At 48.7% G+C, this 17,105-nt stretch overlaps 1 protein-coding gene across 1 annotated transcript in view; it reads right to left on the reverse strand.

The window, feature by feature from the left end:
• Window positions 1-17,105, reverse strand: part of kmt2a (lysine (K)-specific methyltransferase 2A) — a gene marked incomplete at its 5' end in the record, with an annotated part of 33,372 nt that overhangs the window by 7,354 nt on the left and 8,913 nt on the right. Inside the window, 23 exon segments of the mRNA XM_079165740.1 lie at window positions 93-2,757; window positions 2,894-3,040; window positions 3,407-3,567; window positions 3,711-3,789; window positions 3,878-3,989; window positions 4,153-4,311; window positions 4,416-4,553; window positions 4,636-4,730; window positions 4,825-5,039; window positions 6,908-6,981; window positions 7,418-7,528; window positions 8,028-8,204; window positions 8,397-8,581; window positions 8,824-8,937; window positions 9,138-9,258; window positions 9,521-9,619; window positions 10,326-10,472; window positions 10,577-10,813; window positions 10,959-11,032; window positions 11,125-11,810; window positions 11,928-12,156; window positions 12,759-12,936; window positions 13,603-16,985. Coding sequence (XP_079021866.1) covers window positions 93-2,757; window positions 2,894-3,040; window positions 3,407-3,567; window positions 3,711-3,789; window positions 3,878-3,989; window positions 4,153-4,311; window positions 4,416-4,553; window positions 4,636-4,730; window positions 4,825-5,039; window positions 6,908-6,981; window positions 7,418-7,528; window positions 8,028-8,204; window positions 8,397-8,581; window positions 8,824-8,937; window positions 9,138-9,258; window positions 9,521-9,619; window positions 10,326-10,472; window positions 10,577-10,813; window positions 10,959-11,032; window positions 11,125-11,810; window positions 11,928-12,156; window positions 12,759-12,936; window positions 13,603-16,985 — 9,586 coding nt within the window.

The raw sequence follows: 17,105 nt of genomic DNA on the forward strand, positions 1-17,105 counted from the left end.
AAGACAATATGCCGGATTATTAGGGACAAAAGAAAATAAACACAAATAACTCCTAGACAATCATTTTATCGAGAATAATTGTGTGTACTTACAGAGCACTCAGCATGTCCTCTTCCGCCTTTCCTTGTGCCCTCTGTTGTTGCTGCTCCTCGTCTTTTAGAAAGCGCTGAAGCTGGGATCCCCGTCCCAGACACCGGTCTATCCCTTCTATAGATGGTAGGGCCTCACCAGGGTTTATTATTGTCCGAGTGAAGTTGTAGTAGTAGGGGTCTTTACCCCTCTGTTTCATTGCGCTGTCTTCGTCCTCTCCACTGTCACCTGACGAAGACGAGGTGCTCATATCATCTGCTCCATCCACCTGCCCCTCAGCGGACTTCTTGCGACCACCGGTCCTCCTCTTCACCACGGCGCCGGCTCCATCCCCGCTGCCGTAGAAAGGAAGGTCTTCTTCGCCGTACGAGCGGACCCCGTAGAAAGGCGTGAGGCCGAAAAACATGTTTGAGCGCGCGCGGGCGCTGCGTCGAGGGTAGCGCCGCTTCGCCGACCCCGACCCGTCACTGTCGTCCTCGTGATGTTTATCATCCATGCCTCGGTCGTGGTCGTCTTCTGGGCCATCGCCCTCGTCCTCTGTGCCTTGAGTGAGGAGGCTGTGGTGGTCTCGTAGCTCGCTGAGTGCGTGCTCCTTGCGCAAATCCTCCTCCTCCATCTGAGTCCGAGTGTCCGATTCGGAACTGTCACTGCTGCTGGCAGAGGGCGAGGAGAAGAGAGCGGAGCGGGCAGAGCGACGGGTCCCCTGGCCGGCAGGTGAGACAGTGGAGGTAGTAGTCGTGGGACAGGAGGAAGAAATGCCACCAACAGTGCTGGTCCCATTAGGGTCGGTCTTGATATCAGTCTTTAGTGGAGTTACAGCAGGGGGTTTGACTGGTCTCTTTTTCTCTCTCGTGGACAATGGCAGCTGGTTGGTTGTTGTTGTTTTGGTGTGAGACTGGGAAGCGATCTTGGCTCCTTTCTCTGGAGCTAAACCAGCCGGTTGCAGCTGCTGTAAGTTGTCCAGGCCGGAGCTGTTCTTCCTCTCAGGACAGGAGTAATTTTCTCTGCTCTTTGAGACTGACCTGTCCCCTCCCTGGTTCTCAAGCTTTTCCCCCTGAGCCTTCCCGTGGGCTTTGGTGCTGTTACCAAGCACTTGAGCTTTGCTATTTGTGCTGTTGTGAGAGCTGGGGTTTGTAGCATGTGCATTGGCGCTGCCAGTAGCTTTAGTATTGTTGTTGAGAGGGGGGATTTTGTTGCTGCTGTTGCTGTTTTGGAGAGTCTTCTCTCTTTCCCGGTCTTTGGACAACTCTCTGCTGCCTGCCGTCTTCATTTTGGGATGTTTCTCTTTGGCAGCCGAGGCTGCAGCTGTGGAGGCCGGGTGCATGGAGCCTCGCTTGACAACGTCATCTTCTGCTGGTGTCCTCGATGGCCACACGGGCTTCATAGCTGCTGCTGCTGTGGCCGGACCTGATGAGTAATCATTTGATTTCCGTGAAGTGGATTTCTGAAATGAAGACTGTGGGGAGCCAGATTTTCCAACAACAGAGTCCTTATGGAGTGAAGCTGGCATTACATTCCCAGTGCCACCACTACTACTACTCTCCTTCCCTGAGCTGGGCTTGTCCTTAGACTGGGTGATGTTAGAGGTTGGGGTGGCGCGGTGACGAGGCAACACACTTGCAGAAGCATCCTGGTCTTTGCCTCCGTGTTTCCCTTGCTTGTCGGTCTGCTTGGTGCTGCCGCCTCGCTGCTGACCAGTGAGAACAGCGTTGCCCGCAGGAGGGGAGGACTGGCCTGAGCCTGCAGGTGCCAGTCTGGGGCTCTTACTCTCACCTCCGGTCTGTTTGTACTGACTGCCAGGGTTATTATCTTTCCCTGAGCCAGAGTCTTTGTTTTTCTCTGTGCTTCTATAACTGGAATCTCTAGACGGAGGTCTACCCTTGTCTGAGTCTCTGCTAGACGGTCTGTCCTTACCTGGGCCTGAGTCTTTTCCAGTTTCCCTGTGTTGTCTCTGCTTCTCAGTGTCCCTTAGCCCTGCATCTCTACTTAGAGACCGAGCTTTTTCGATGTCCTTATAGTTGAGATTTCTAGAGGATGATTTGCTTCTATCGGTTACGCTATTGCTTGAATCTCTGCTCGTCTGTCTCCCCTTCTCAGAGTCTCTGTTTACTTGTCTCCCCTTTTCTGAATCTCTACTGGGCGGCCGTCTCCTCTCAGATTCTTTCACACCCAAGTCTTTACTCAACGGTCTCCTCTTTTCTGGCTCTTTGGCTGATATTTCGCCCTTGTCAGAGTCTTTTTGCCCAAGTTCTCTGGATGATCTATTCTTGTCAGAGTCCTTAGAAGCTTGGTCCTGACTTGACGCCCTCCCCTTGTCTGCATCTCTCAACCCTTGGTCTTTGTTTGGTTGATGTCTATTTCTGTCTGTGGAGAACAGTCTACCCTTTTCATCCTCTCTCTGGACTGGACCCTTTGCTGATTCTTTGCTGAGGTGTTTGGACTTTTCGGGGTCTCTGGCAGGGGAGGGGATGAGGGGAGGGGGTGAGGTAAGGGGTCGGGACACAACCTGAGGTGGGGAGGTCACCACTCTCTGTCTGTTCAGCTGGTGGGGAGGAGGAGAGAGAGAAGGGGAGCTGTGGCGACGCGAGTCAATATTTCGCATGCTGGGGTTCACCAGGGAGTCTCCTACCGTCACAATCTCATGGCTTTGGGGCTGAGAGGTACCTCCTACAAAACAAAAGAAATGGAAATTGAAATGGGAGACTCGTCTGTGAAAAGCCAGGACTGCTGACAATTTTAAATAATGTCTAGAAATAAATATCAAAATGATCTGTCATTCAAAAAGAGGAATGCAAAGTTATACCTGGAGAAGGCATGGGCCTGGGGCCTAGTGAGCGCTGACAAGGGGGGTAGCTGGGGTGTCGGTTCCTGGTGTAAACCCTGAGCTTGGGTGTGTTGGCTGGGGAAAGGGTGTCAGAGCGCCTTGGGGATTCAAACGGATCTGGAAAATCTAGTTAAGCGAGAAGGCGAAATTGACACAAAACACAGTTGAGATTCAGTTCCCCTCCTGACCTGTTGTAGTAGTATGTAGATGTACTCTGCTCTGATTAATATTTAGTTTGACATGACTTTCCCAGTTAAAAGGTTTTTAGAAAATGCTTAAGTCCGGGGACTACAGACGGAAATTTGCTCTCTAGATAACTCATTTATATCTAGGTGGAAACTGAAATGTTGATTAATATGCAAGGCCCTTGGTAAATGAACAAATAAACATAAGAAAAACACATTTTGAGTGCGATCCATTATCGCCACTAATTTGGTTCACACTGAACATTGAAACCTGAACTATATAAAGTCACTATCGTCTGTAGTTTACCTGTTATGGGAGGTGGGCTGTGTGTTATCGTGCGATTCTCCTCAGGAGCCATCATGTTTTTCAGGTCAGACTCTACCACAGGAGGGTGACAAACTAGGATCCTACAGGTGTACACACAGCGCTTTCGAGCATCCGAGGTACTCCAGTACACCCTTGAACACCTGGGGAGAAGAGAATTTATTCAGTTTGCAATTTTCAATTTCCTCAAGCAGATGTACTTTCATGGAAGAGAGAATAATTGGTCTTAGAGAGGACTTTCAGATGAATGAAAAGGTGAAAACATTTCTTTTTGTCTTTTACTCACTGGTATCCTACAGGGAAGAGTTTGCGCTTGCAGTCTGAGAGTTCAGTCAGTATCCCCAAACAATCAATGGTCATGGAGCCTGCAATGACAGCGTTTAAATCAGCATTAAAGACACACTGGGAGAAAAAGGTTGTTTGTCAACCCACATTTGCCAGCGATCGACCTACCTATCATCATGTGGACATTTTCAGGCTCCAGTCCTGCCAGCCACTTCCTCCTGAGACGAATGCCCTCCAGGTCCACCAGGATCCTGCGGGTCACCTCAAACCCAGACACCACCTGCAGAAAAAATACACAACCACAGGAAAGTTAAAGATAAAAGTCAGATCATCACGTCGCAGTTCCTGGTCTGGCATGGTTCATCTATACAAGAGACATAGAACGTACTTTTAAGGTGGCTACCATAAAGTGCTTTTGATTAAATAGTAATAAATGTTCTTACTTCTCCCTTGATGAGGTCCCTGTGCTTTGGACAATAGACTTTCTTGTCCTCCAGGAAGACACAGTGGCACTGGCGTGCGCACATGAAGTGGTAGTTGCTGGTGCAAGAGGTGAGGCAGCAGCCAACTGTGGCCCCTGGCTTTTGACACTTCTCACAGCGCTGAATAAAAAGTAACGGGTTACAACGGGTTGTAAATGTAAATCTGTCTATAAATAAACACTGAAAAGAGAGTGGGGACCCTGTGATGGACACGGGTATCTTACCAGCTGTTTTCCCCTGAGAACAGCCATGTGAACGTTCTTCAGAGAGCCGTCGTCGTCTTCGAACACCTCGGCGGACCACAGGGCGCAGTTCACATGGGTCCACTCGTTCTGGCCGATGTACAACAGCCTGCCACCATCCTGAAACAAACAGCCGTGTTACAAGTGACACAAAGTCATTCGTCTGTGTGTTGAAGAGAGTCCGAGCAGTTCCCTGACTCACATTGGTGTTCTCGTCGCCATACTTCAGACACAGAACACATTGCCTGTTATCGCTAATGCCGGGCGGAGGAGGGAGCTCTGGGCTGTCGTCACGATCTGAAGAGAACAATTTATGAGAAAACCGGTAAGTGATGTGTGCAAAACCTGTGTGCATGTACGTTTTTGTGCATATACTTGCAGATTGGCTTACCAGGAAGGAGTGGGGGTGGTGGGGGTAGAGATAGAGGGAGAGGAGGCGAAAGGGAGGCTGGGGAATCTGGTTCACCGGGGGTTTTGGGCCGAGGAGCTGGGATGATCTTTTTCATGAGGTGGGGGAGCTCAGCGCGGGAAAGCTCCTGTCTCTCCTGCCACTGGGCGTAGTTGTGGTCCAGGGACGGAGGCAGCACAGCATTCGGGAGAAGCCCACTGCTGGGAAACAATGGCACACGGAGACAGGCGCTATTAAATGATGTCCTAACAATGATTGGGTCAAATTTAAAACTGTGAGAGTGAGCATCTCAGGATTATTTCCCAAGAAGACATAACATGTTGTAAGTGAGCAGTAATGAATAATCACAGGGAGCTTTGCCAATCTAAGCTTTGCCAAGTCAAACAAGGCTGGGCAATTTGTGTGATGGGAAGTCTTATACTTAATAAGACAACAAAGCCAGAGACTAAAAACAGGCCTCCCTCCAGTGCTGGCCACAGGATCCACTGGATGGATCATTGGCTTCCTGGGCTGGAGCACTGACACATAACGCAACAGACCAAGTTAACCACAATTCGACCACAAATGTGTATCAAAGAGCCGTCGAGTGAAATGTGACACCGCCATGGTTTGCCTCCCACAATGCCTGGGGGACAGGCAGAGTGAATGGACTGGGAAAGCTGATATCTGGATATAAGTGAGCGAGTGACGAAAAGAGTTAATGAGTGAGTGGGAAAGGAGTTCAATATGCAGAGCAGTAAAACCATAACATTCAATTACAAAGTGAAAGGTTCACATTAGAACAAAAACAGGGGCTATGGGCTTTAAGTTATTGCTTTTAATAATGTCAAATAACATGCCTGTCATCCCTGTTAAAAGCATAAATTATTCAATATGATCATTTCATTATTAATCATTAATGTAAATGTATGTGCACTAATAAATAGTGCTGCTGTCCTCCATGAATACGTTTGAGGAGCTGCTTTCATCGATCCTGTATTCTCTAGTTAATAAAGACAGCACGCACATGTATAGATGTTCACTTTATCTTTTCAGTACATATTCTAATATTCACATCAATCAGTGTTATTCTGAGTGTGCGGGCCTACAGCCATCTGTTACCGTCTTAAATTGACCGCTAAGCTGTCCAGTGGGCGCGTTAAATCAGAGAAACTGTGGAATCAATTTCATTACTGCGGCTTTAAATCTTAATTGGTACCTTTAGTCATTGTCCTGAGATAAGGCAAGTTGAAAGAAAACCACTTAATCGATCCACTCAGTCACTGAAGCCTTTAGTTGCTCAAAGAGTCTCTTTCGTAACTTGTGGCAGAGAAAGTGTTTTAGTTCGGATTCCCAAAACTGAACATCACACTGAAATGCACATTTCCTGAACCGTTCAAAAAGATAAAGTGACAATCATATGAAATCCTGATCTTCCCCTTTGGCTGTTATTTCCACTCATTTTACCCAGAGGTTGGTGGTACAGTCAGCCACACATTTTATTAAAATTAGTTCCCTGCTTTCTGGTTTCCCCCTATATACAGATGATGATACTGTACAGCTTCTCCCAGAGAAACCACATCTTACTCCTCATTTTAATAATTATAGACCTGCCGTTCTTGAAAACTGCAGAGCTCCACCAAGCTCTTTGGACGGGTTCACATTACACGAGTATTACATTTGAATTTTCTTGTCTCTGATTACAAACATAACTTGCACTGCAAGTTTGGAAAATAACGGCACATCACACACTTCACGGTGATGTTGAGATTGAGAGAACCGTCTGTTTGGGGGCTTAGCTTTCAACTATTGACTTTCAGGCTTTGTTCACATCAGTTTGAACTCTACTTTAACTTCTTGTCCAGTACTACTGCCTGATTTTATAGCTGTACTTTCAAAGCCTTTGAATTACAACAGAATTGTTATGCAAACTGCAACAGCAAGTACAAAAATCTCCTTAACTTAATCACGTCATGTAAACGTGATCTTGAACCAACTGGTAAAAATGAATGATCTTGCAAAACTCAGAAGAGTTGGGTACTGTACACTGAAGGGTATGTAACACTACGGTGAGGTAGACACTCACTTGGCAGAGACTTTTTGCCTTTCCCAGAGCCGGGACTCTTTCACTTTGAACCACGGGAAGATTCGGTCCATTTGCTGAAAGAGAAAAACACTCAATGAAGTTTGCACACCAGCCTACTGAAGCACTTGGACGGACCTGCATTTGGGGCGAGATCGCGGTTAGTGATCCTGTAGCTCAACAGAAGGGCCCTAGCTTGATGTTGCAATACCTTTACCAAGATGCCTACAGTATGTCTGCTATAGGGGCCCCACAAACAGAGGACGAAGAAAATGTTTTGGTTTTTTTCCCCTTAATTTTCTAAATCATCAAGCGTGTTTGTGTAAATCTGTGTGTCTGAAGAGAATACGACATCATATAACTTGATAACATAAACTAGCTGACATGACCCTAAAGTGTTCAATTGACAAAGTGCCATTGTGGAATTGGAGAGTGCTTGTGAAGTGCACTGTAATCTAGTTGTGTTTTCTGTGGTGCTGACGGGACAGATATGAGTTGATTTGAGGTTCTTACCCGAATGAAGAAAGACTTGACCATGCTGTTGGCTTTCCTGCTTTCAGGCTGGCCACCATCACTATTGATGGCCGTCTGAATGATTCGTGTGATGTCGTCGCTGAACTCCAGCTGGGAGAGAAATGAGGAGCAGACACACACAGACACGCAGAGAGTGATTGTTAGAACAGTGAAGTGCCGATGAACACTGGTGGAAAGGTCATAGCTGCTGTGTAGCTGACTAACCATTATACAGTAGAGGCCTGACTTGGATGCAAGACGAGGACACGTACAATATTATAATCTACTATGAAAAGGCTTTCAGACTATGATTTCTTTTAAATACAGTCTGATTTGCAAGAGCTTGTGATGGAATCTGAATCCACCCTAACTATTTTGACCCTGCATCAAATCATTCGGCAAACAGACTCTCATGTTCAGAAAATGTTTACCTATGGTTAGCTTGCATAGATCCCTCCTATCCTCTAATACATCTACGGTAAATATACACAAACATTAAGTAATTTGGCTAAAATATAAAGGACTACACCTCTCCTATGGTCTCTTGAAACTACACCAGGTGTATTTTGTCAGAGCAGCAGAGACACTGCTTGAAATATGACGTACTTACCACTGAATTGTAGCGACCGTGATCCATCTTTTTGTCAACAGACTCAAGATCTGGAGGGGAGTCAGTGGGAGGTGTGATGGGGACTTCTGTGAGGACCGGAGGATCCGGGCCCTCCGGGGACCGACGAGATGGAAGACTCTCCTCTGTCTCTGGGTTCAGCTCCGGAGGCTTCACCGCCTGTCACAAAGCCAGAGGGTTACACCGAGTAAAGATCTCACCAGTAAGTTCATGTGGCTGTTGCTTCAGCTGTTTGTAACTGAATACGTCTGTGTATCCATCAGTGTCTATTCTCTATACATGAATGCGGTAAAGGAATGAATCAAACACAGCATGTTGTACTGACACCACAGAAGAAGAAGTGTATCTAACCTGTTTGTAGCGTAACAGGTGTGAGGATGTGCGTGAGTTGAGCAGTGCAGTGAGGACATGGCGAACGCATCCCTGAAGCTCTCTCTCCAACGCCGTCCTCCACTCGGCCGGATGGCGTTCGGTACATTTGGTACACGTGTAGACAACGCTCTCTGGCAGCTTTGATAGCAGCTCGTACATTTCATCTGTGGGGACAGCGAACGATGACAGGTGATTATTGCTCCCGTTAAAAAAGGTCTTTCAGCATCTCATCAGTGTGACAGCACTCACAGGACGGCCTGTCAGTCAGCTACACAGACACTGACAACTGACAAGACAAACGAAGCGCAACAAGTGCTGTTGAATACTAACTACAACCCTCTGCTGAGACAGTAAACCTGTGTTTAAATGTGATCTTCTACCTGGCTTTTTTTGGAAGTCTACTGACCTGTCAGATTCTCACACTTGGCATGAACCCAATGGTTGCAACGGCCACACTCCATCATCTTGCTGTCGTAGTCGTCGTCGTCGTAGCACTTGTCACACAGTGGGCAGAAGTTTCCTAAGAGAGCGAGAGAGAGGATGGTAACCGGTATAGTGTTATCAAACGTTGTGATTTTAATGTCCGTCACCCTCTATTTGTTGCTGAAGAAGTCTTCAAAATACAGGTCAGATTCTTAAGAAATCGTTCTCCTTTCATCTCAGAAACAATACCAGAGGTGTAAATGTACTGACTACGGATTCCACGAGCTTGTCTCTTACCTTTAGCAAAGAGTTTGGCACAGTCATGACACATGGAGAAGTCATGTGACCACTGGGCGTCCCAGGACTTCCCAGGCTTAGTGGCTCCACAACTCTTACAACGCACACATTTGGTGCACACCTGAAAAGAAGGAACGCATAAACAAGGTGCAGAAACAGGCAAGCAGTTGTGAAAAGAGCCACGGGCGATGTGTGAAAGTGCTGCTGTGAGGAGTACAAATGCTTTCATAGTCGCTGCCTGTGAGCGGGATGATTGTAAGTAGCACCGAGAGGCTGGAAAAATGTGTGAACAAAAGGAGAGGCAAGTCAGAAATGTGTGAGCATAATACTAAAGTTGGGTGAGGGTGAAGAGGAGTCTAAACGGAGAGTGTAGGTATTCATACCCAGACTCTCTTCTTCTTGGTGGGTCTAGTAGGGTGGTTGGGACCCAGGCACTCCGGGTGATAGCTGTTACGGCACTTATCGCACTCGAGCAGCTGCTGCTACAGTGACCAAAAGAGAGATTAGATCATTTAAATATGAAAAGAGGCAACATAAAAATGTTCATGACCAACAAACAACACAGTTCCTTTCACAGAAAATTAGATTCAGTATGTGTGTATACAGTATACAGTATGTCTCCTGCTTTTGCAGTCATCCCTACATACTGAAAATAAACAGCCACGGACCAGAACAACTGTTTCATCAGACTTTCTCTCTATTTGTCTGGCAATGACACTGTGCTGAATGTTTAAGGTGCATTAAAGGAACCCTGTAGAGTTTTTTTGGGCCACTAGTAGCGCTATGGTGCAATAGTTTTGTGGGTCCTCATTTTGTTTGTCCTTGTCAAACCTACACGCGGGTGCACTTGCCTCCAAATGCAGGTGACGCAATACACATTCATGCCAATGATTTCACACTATTCCACGTATCCATAGAACGTATGAACATGTCACAACAGGACAAAACAATCAAAACATTCTAAAATGAAAACCATTCAAGGCTCACACTGTGCACATTTGACACAGGACATTAGTTAAATAATAAACTCATGGCGGGAATCCAAGAAGCTGATTAAGTGCTGTCTGCTGGCAAGACTAGCGGGCTTCTTTCTATGAAAGACTCAACAGCGTTAACACACCGTCCCTCCACACTAAGCCTATGTTGTGCACAGCTTTAAGAAGAACAGAACCATACTGAATGGCTTACTTTAGTTTTCTGGTGCTGGCGCCCACAGGCCTGACAGAACCTGCATCGTCGACAACACCAGTTCTCAAACTGCTCCTGGAGAGGGCGCTCTGACTCCCCCAGGCAAAAGAGATGGAACGGTTCACAGCACACCTGGCAGAAGACAAACTGGAGACAGAAAGAGAGAGACAGTTAGAACATACGTTTCACCATTGCTCTGTCAATACAACTTGAAAAGCAACATTTTCAAAACAATCACAATTTTTCTTTACCTCAACATTTCCACTGCTTGCACATAAGTAGCAGAGCACCCGGGGCGTGACAGGCACAGAGGTGAGCAGGCTGAGGCCGCCAGCCTCCCAAACCTTCTCCACATCGAGGTCCCTCTTGAAATCCACTCTGATACGATGCACTCCGTCGCAGGGCGCTCTGGACTTCGCCTGGCCCCTAGTCGAGGGAGTGCTTAGCCAGTTTAAAGTACTGCTGCTGGGGGGTTTGGTGCTCAGCGGCTTCTCGCGTTAATCAGACAAGAGGAGAGTGACAGAGGAGGGTGAATATCAGAAATGACACGTGATCCATACAGTGTGCATTCAAAGTTTTGTATGTACAAATTAAAAGCAATCGGTTGCAGCTCACACAGTGACGACTTCTCACCTTGTCTTTTGGTCTCTGTTTAGGAGATGGAGGAATAGAGCGAGAAGTTGGCTTCTTCAACTGTTTTGATTCAACTATGGAAAAGAGAAAGGACATAACATTCAAATTAGAGTTGAGTATAAAGTATGTATTTATTATAACTTGAAGTGTGCGATCAGTTTTTTACCTATATCTGAAGTAGTTGTCGTTGAGCTCTGCTGTAATGACGAGTGCTGCTGGGGCTTCTTCTTGGGCTCGCACAGAGAAATCTTGGGTGAAGCATCTTTTTTCGAAGGTGCCTGACTGGTGAGAGGCCGTTGCTGCTGTTGCGACGGTTGATGAGACTGCGTGGACTGGGAGGGGGAATTCTGGGCTGAAGACGACGGAGAGGAAGAGGATGAGGACGAAGCAGACGATGAAGTGGAAGAAGAGGACGACGAGGACGACGAGGAAGAGGTCGGTACCGACGGCTGTGGTTTGTGTCCCTTCTTGCTGGTGACACTGCTCGTGGCTGAGAGCGGTTTGGTGTCTGGTGTGAGGCCCGGAGACTGGGCCGCGCCGGGCGCCTGTAGGGGTTCGACTGGGGCAGGGGAAGATGCGAGGGCTGGAGAAGATTGCTTCGACAGCGGCTGCAGTCTTGACTTCTCCTCTCCCAACTTTAGCGGAGGAGTCTCGCTCTTTTTGCGGGGAGGCTCCTCCTTTAGTGGTGCAGGAGCGGGTTTGGGGCCAGACTCCGAGACCATTACTTTTACCGGAATGAGACCGTCCTTCTTATCGGACGACTTGTTCTTCTTCTTATCTTTCTTGCATTTGCCTTGCTTCTGAAGAAACATCTTTGAGGGCATCCACTGCAAGTTCTGACACTTCCTCATCCTGTAGACAGTGACAAAACCAGTTCTTAAAAATGAATTTGTTATAAAAATGTAATTCAAGACAATTCAAGAATTGTGAGAATGTATTGCAACAAACCGCTCATCCACTAAGACTCACTTGCAGCATTGCTTTTTAATGTTTCGTCCTCCAAATTTAGGCTTGTCGAGACAGTTGGTGCAGACACCACAATCTTCTGGAACTTGGCAGCCTGAGCATTGGCCACAGCGTCGCGACCGGCGCCCTTTCTTGGGAGGAGCTTCTTGAACCGCCTTTTGCCGTGTCTCCCGTGGCTTTATGGGAGGGGACTGAGGCTCCGCCTCCTCGGAGCCTGCTACTGATGACTTATCTGTAAGAGGAGATGCATCACAGACAGATCATTATTACTGACACACAGTCGTGCAGGATTCATTTGACCCACCTGGGTTTAAGACACTGAAATGTAGTAAGTGTCTAATATTTTTAACAATCCTCTAGGATACACTGTTTCCTTTGCCAAATAAGAGAGCTCAAAGTGAGGCTAGTTCTAAATTAAGCTGCGTGAACAGTAGTCCAAAGCTTTCAATGGAGAGAAACACTTTTGTCTAAAACACAGATGCCCAAACATGGGTATGATATAACTGAGCTATTGATATGTCCCCGTCACATCAGTTCCTCTGTCCTCACAACAATTCACATGTTCCAACATGGCCTGAAAGCAGTCAGAATAACAGGAACGGGGCATCACCCGTTCACTGTGTACTTGTGTGCATTCATGGATGACTGAAAGTCTCTGCTCTTGTGATTAGTCCGTCATTACTGCAGATTCACATACATGTTGTGTCATGAATTTAAAAAAACAACTCAACTCTTTAAGACTCAACTCTGTTCCGTAAGTCAACCGGAGAGCTTTACATTGAACCTTGTAATCCACATGCCAGTCAAACGAGAGGTAAGTTGAGTGTGACTCACCATCATTCCCCATGGAAGATAGGATCTTCTCTCTCTCCTCCCAGGGCAAGGCACTAAGTGTGGGCATGTCGTCGGGGAACACGGCCCGATTGCGGCCAAGAGCCACAGCTGCACGGCGACATACGTGCTTGATGCGCGGACCACGGACTGAGGCCTCTGACGAGTCACTCTCTTGACCCTGCTCACAAGCACACGTCACCACAAAAAGTTTAACATTTTTATTTTACATTATTTATATATTTAAAGAGAATACCTTATATTAATAATAATAATAATAATAACAAATACACAGACAATCTTACAGCACCACAAATGTCCAATGCAACAAGCTGACATTTGTGTCCTTCGGGGGTTAATTTAATTTCTTGTAAATGTTTCAGGAAACCAAATAAAACTATCATCTGTGTTCAATGTTTCATAATGATGAGGATGATAATGAGGTGTTAATACTAAATGTTGGGCCAAAGCTATAATACTGTAAGTTCAAGTAGGAAAGGGAATTTTTCCTTTTCTTGACAATTGCAATGACTGCCTATAACTACCTAAAGTTTAGATTAAACAGCAGAAGAACAAATGAGTATATTCTGGAAATACTTTCAAAAGCACAGCCAGTTCTGCATAATGTATGAGTCAAACAGAATTCCCCTTGAGTAACGCCCTCTGTGGGACTTTCTTATTATCAAGTTTCACTTTGAATACTAACGCATATTTCTATTAATAGCAAATATTCATAGCGTCATGTGCAAGCGACTTGCATGTAGCTTAATGATGAGAGTGAGAGAAACAGATATGCTTTGTTGAGGAGACACAATAACTATGAGGGCAAGACATGAACAAAACTGACCTGGACCTTGGTCTGCTCTGCAGGCTTCAGTTTACTCTTCTTTATGGCAAAGAGCTGGGCTTTGGCCTTCTTCAGTAGTCCAACTACCCGCTTGTCGGTCACAGGCTGCTTCTCTGCTTGTGCCAACATTGATCCGAGAGAGGAGACGGGGAGCTGTTGTCTGCCCGGCTGCCCTGGAAGGCTTGCGGTCTGCTGGCTAGGAGCACTTTGTTTCTCTTTCTCCTTTTCCCCGTCCTCCATCTCTGCTCCTTTCTCAGAGGGTCTGTTTTTCTTAGATAGGCGTCCCTTAGCGATGGACATGGGAACAGTGGAATGGGGCCCACGCACATCTGAGGAAGCAGTGTCAGAAACGGTGTCAACTGACGTTGATTTTTTCCTCCCTGGTGCCTTTTTTGGAGCAATAGACAGAAGAGCATCTTCGGAGTCCCTCCCATCCACAGTAAACAGGCTGGAAGGTGCATTGGGGGAGCCATCTGGTGTAGAAACCTTACTTCTTTTCTCAAAATCCTTCCTCCCCTCCCTCTTATTTTCCTTCTCTCGGTTCTTCTCCGAATCCCTTTCTTTTTCCTTTTGAGCAGGTTCCTGGGGAGCCGACGAGATTTTTTCTTTACCTCCTTTCCCAGCTCCTCGCCCTGTGTCCTGGGCACTGGAAGGAAAGAGAGGGAAGAGTGGGGAAGAAGTGGATGATGTAGTTGACAAAGGAGGTGGGTTTCCAGTAGCCCCTCTCCTGCCATCAGGCGTCCCTTGCGGGGCCAGACCCATGGATACGGTGGAGAAGGTGCTGAAAGGAGGAGTTAAGGCACTAGTGGCTATTGGACTTGCAGAAGCCCCGGGCAAAGAGCTGGGATTACAACAGGGAACAGAGCCCGTCAGCACAGACATCTCAGAGGAGCCTTTGCCCATAGACATCGAACCTCCCATTTGGCTGCTGCGTCTGGTCATGGAGTGGGAAGGAGACCGTGGATGGCCCCGAATTATCCCCGAGACCAGTCGTCTCCTGCGCCGCGAGGTTCTGTTGGAGCTTGATGACGTCTGGTGCGGGGAGAGAGAGCCGGGGCTGCTTCCAGAAGACGAATGCAAGGTCACGGACTCAAATATCCGCGAATGGGCCTCGCTGGGTGTGAATCGTGGAGCGCGAAGCAACGGGCTGCGCTTCTGGTGTTGTGCGTCAAAGCGAGATGAAGAGGGATGTTGGTGGTGGGTGTGTTGGTGATGAGGGGCAAACAGACGAGTCCCTGTCCCTGCTCCGCTGCCTGGTGTGGGGAACACCCCTGGAGCGGCTCCCCCTGCTCCACTAACGCCGTGGGGCAACAGCCCCACGTCTTCAGCCGTGAGAGGGGGAGGACGGAAGTTGTCAAATATGGGCTTGCGGATGAGGCCCTCCTTGGCATATTTAGCTGAGGAAAAGTACTGCTGTTCAGGGTGGGACAGGGACGTCCAGCGGAAAGTGGGCTCTCTCAGAATTGAGCGGCTTCGTTTGTCTGACAAGCTGGACACTGACGGTCCAGACAGGTACGGAGGGATGGGGTGAGTTATCCAAGGGGACTGCGAGTGGTGTTCGCTGATAGTGGCTGTATTGGAGGAAGCTGACTGGGGAGGCTGCGGAGGCGTGAGGAGAGGCGGGGGTGGAGGTGAAGAGGAGGAAGAGGCCGTGGATGAAGCTTGCTGGGAATTTACAAGTGTAGAGGAGGACATAAGAACCCCTGTTGGTGGGCTGATGATAGGTTTCTTAGCCCCAGTGGTGAGAGTCTCTCTCGCCCTCTGGCTCTGACTTCCCCGGCCGACCCCCTGTCCTCGCCGTCCTCGCCGACTCCTCTCCGCCAACACGCGCTCCGGCTCCGGCTCAGAGGGAGGAGAGGGTGGCCGTGAGCTGTGTAACAGGTTGGCCTCCCTCTCTCCCTGCGAGGACGGAGAGTGATCCTCTGGCTCCGACAAAGCCTGCGTGGCCTCGGAAGCCTGGGAGTCACATGATGAGTCATCCAAACTGGGGCTGCTGGACCTGGAAGACTCTGCAGAGGAGAGCTGGGAGGAATGCTGCGACACCGCACTGGAGCCGCAAGACGCTGCGCTACTGCTAAATCGGCCATTGGCGGCGTTGTTGGTGTTGTTGTTGTTGAGCAGACTGGCAGCTGTTGACGGAGCAGTGGGGAGAGGGGCAGGAGGAGGAGGAGGAGGAGGGGGGAGGGAGTCAATCGGAGCAGTGGTGCCAGTGCTAGTAACAGCAGGTGCAGAGGAGACCAGCACAGGAGAGGGGGAAGAGGAGGTGGTGGAGGTGGAGGTGGGTTGGGCAGAGGTTGAGACAGATGAGGGGGTTGTTTCTAACCGAGCTATCTTCATGTGGGGTGGCGGGGTTCCAAAGTTTCCCTCATCTTCAATGAAGCGCTTGGGTGTTTTGATGATGCGAAGGGAGACGGTGCTGACCACGGGCATGATGAACTGCCGGATGTTCTTAAGTTGGGTCTTCCTGATACCGGAGTCGACGGCTCTCGTCCCACTTCCCCCAATGGCTACAGCCTCTTTCTCCAGCCGCTTCTGCGCTCCCTTCTTAGCGCGCTGCAGCAGCTGTTTAGCGATGGCTGCATCAGTGCGTTTAGAGGCGGGGACAATCCGGACAGGCTTTCTATGGCGAGGGCTTTTTCGGAGGCCCACCACCTTGCCTGGCTTGGAGGGCGACGGGGAGGCAGGTGGATCGGAAGAGTCCTGGTACTCGGCACCATCCACACTCCTCAGCAGCCCATGCTGAGGAGTGTGTGGTTCTGTGCCTCTATCCCCCCCTCTGACCCTAAAGGCCTTGTGTTTCCCTTCCTCACATTCAATGGAGGTAGACAGCTGTGCAGCGGCAGCAGCTGCCGCCTCAGCTTTGAGACGCTCGGCTGAGGGCGGTCGCCCGCGTCTGCGTCTTGGTACACCGGGCAAAGTCTTGAGCCGTGACTTGAGAGGACTGAGTTTGGTTGCTCTCAGCCTCTTCAGGGTGGTAACTTTGGATTCACCCCGCCCACCTTTGGGAAGCTTTGCCTCTGTGTCATGTGGCTGAGCGGAGCCCAGCGGCGTCCTCTTGGCGCCCTTTCTGTCCTTGTCCTCCTCTGTTTCCATGCCCACCTCAGACCCAGCCTGCCGACTATCCTCCCCTGCTGCATGGCTGCTCGTACTCCAAGCTTTCTTGCTACTTGAAGACGGGGGTCGACCTCTTCTCTTTTCCCCGGTGCCAGGTGGCCTCCCGGGCAGCCTTTTCACCTTCTCAGCTGGCCTTTCAGGGCCCTCAGGTTTCGCCTGTGTAGGGGAGGGAAGGGAGGAGGGGGAAGGTAGACAAGCAGCAGCTTTCTGGGCAGTCAGGGCCCGTGGGGGACGGCCTCTAGGCTTCTTCTCCTGTATGGGTAGGCCTGCTGGAAAAGAAAAACAGAGAACACAACAGATGGCATTCAGTAAGCATGGGATGCATTAGATAAAGATGATCTGTACAGGCACAGGCAGCAATAAGGTTTCTGATGTTACTTTTAAGTGGC

The sequence above is a fragment of the Pholis gunnellus genome, assembly GCF_910591455.1.
Source record: "Pholis gunnellus genome assembly, chromosome: 9".
Lineage (NCBI taxonomy): Eukaryota > Metazoa > Chordata > Actinopteri > Perciformes > Pholidae > Pholis > Pholis gunnellus.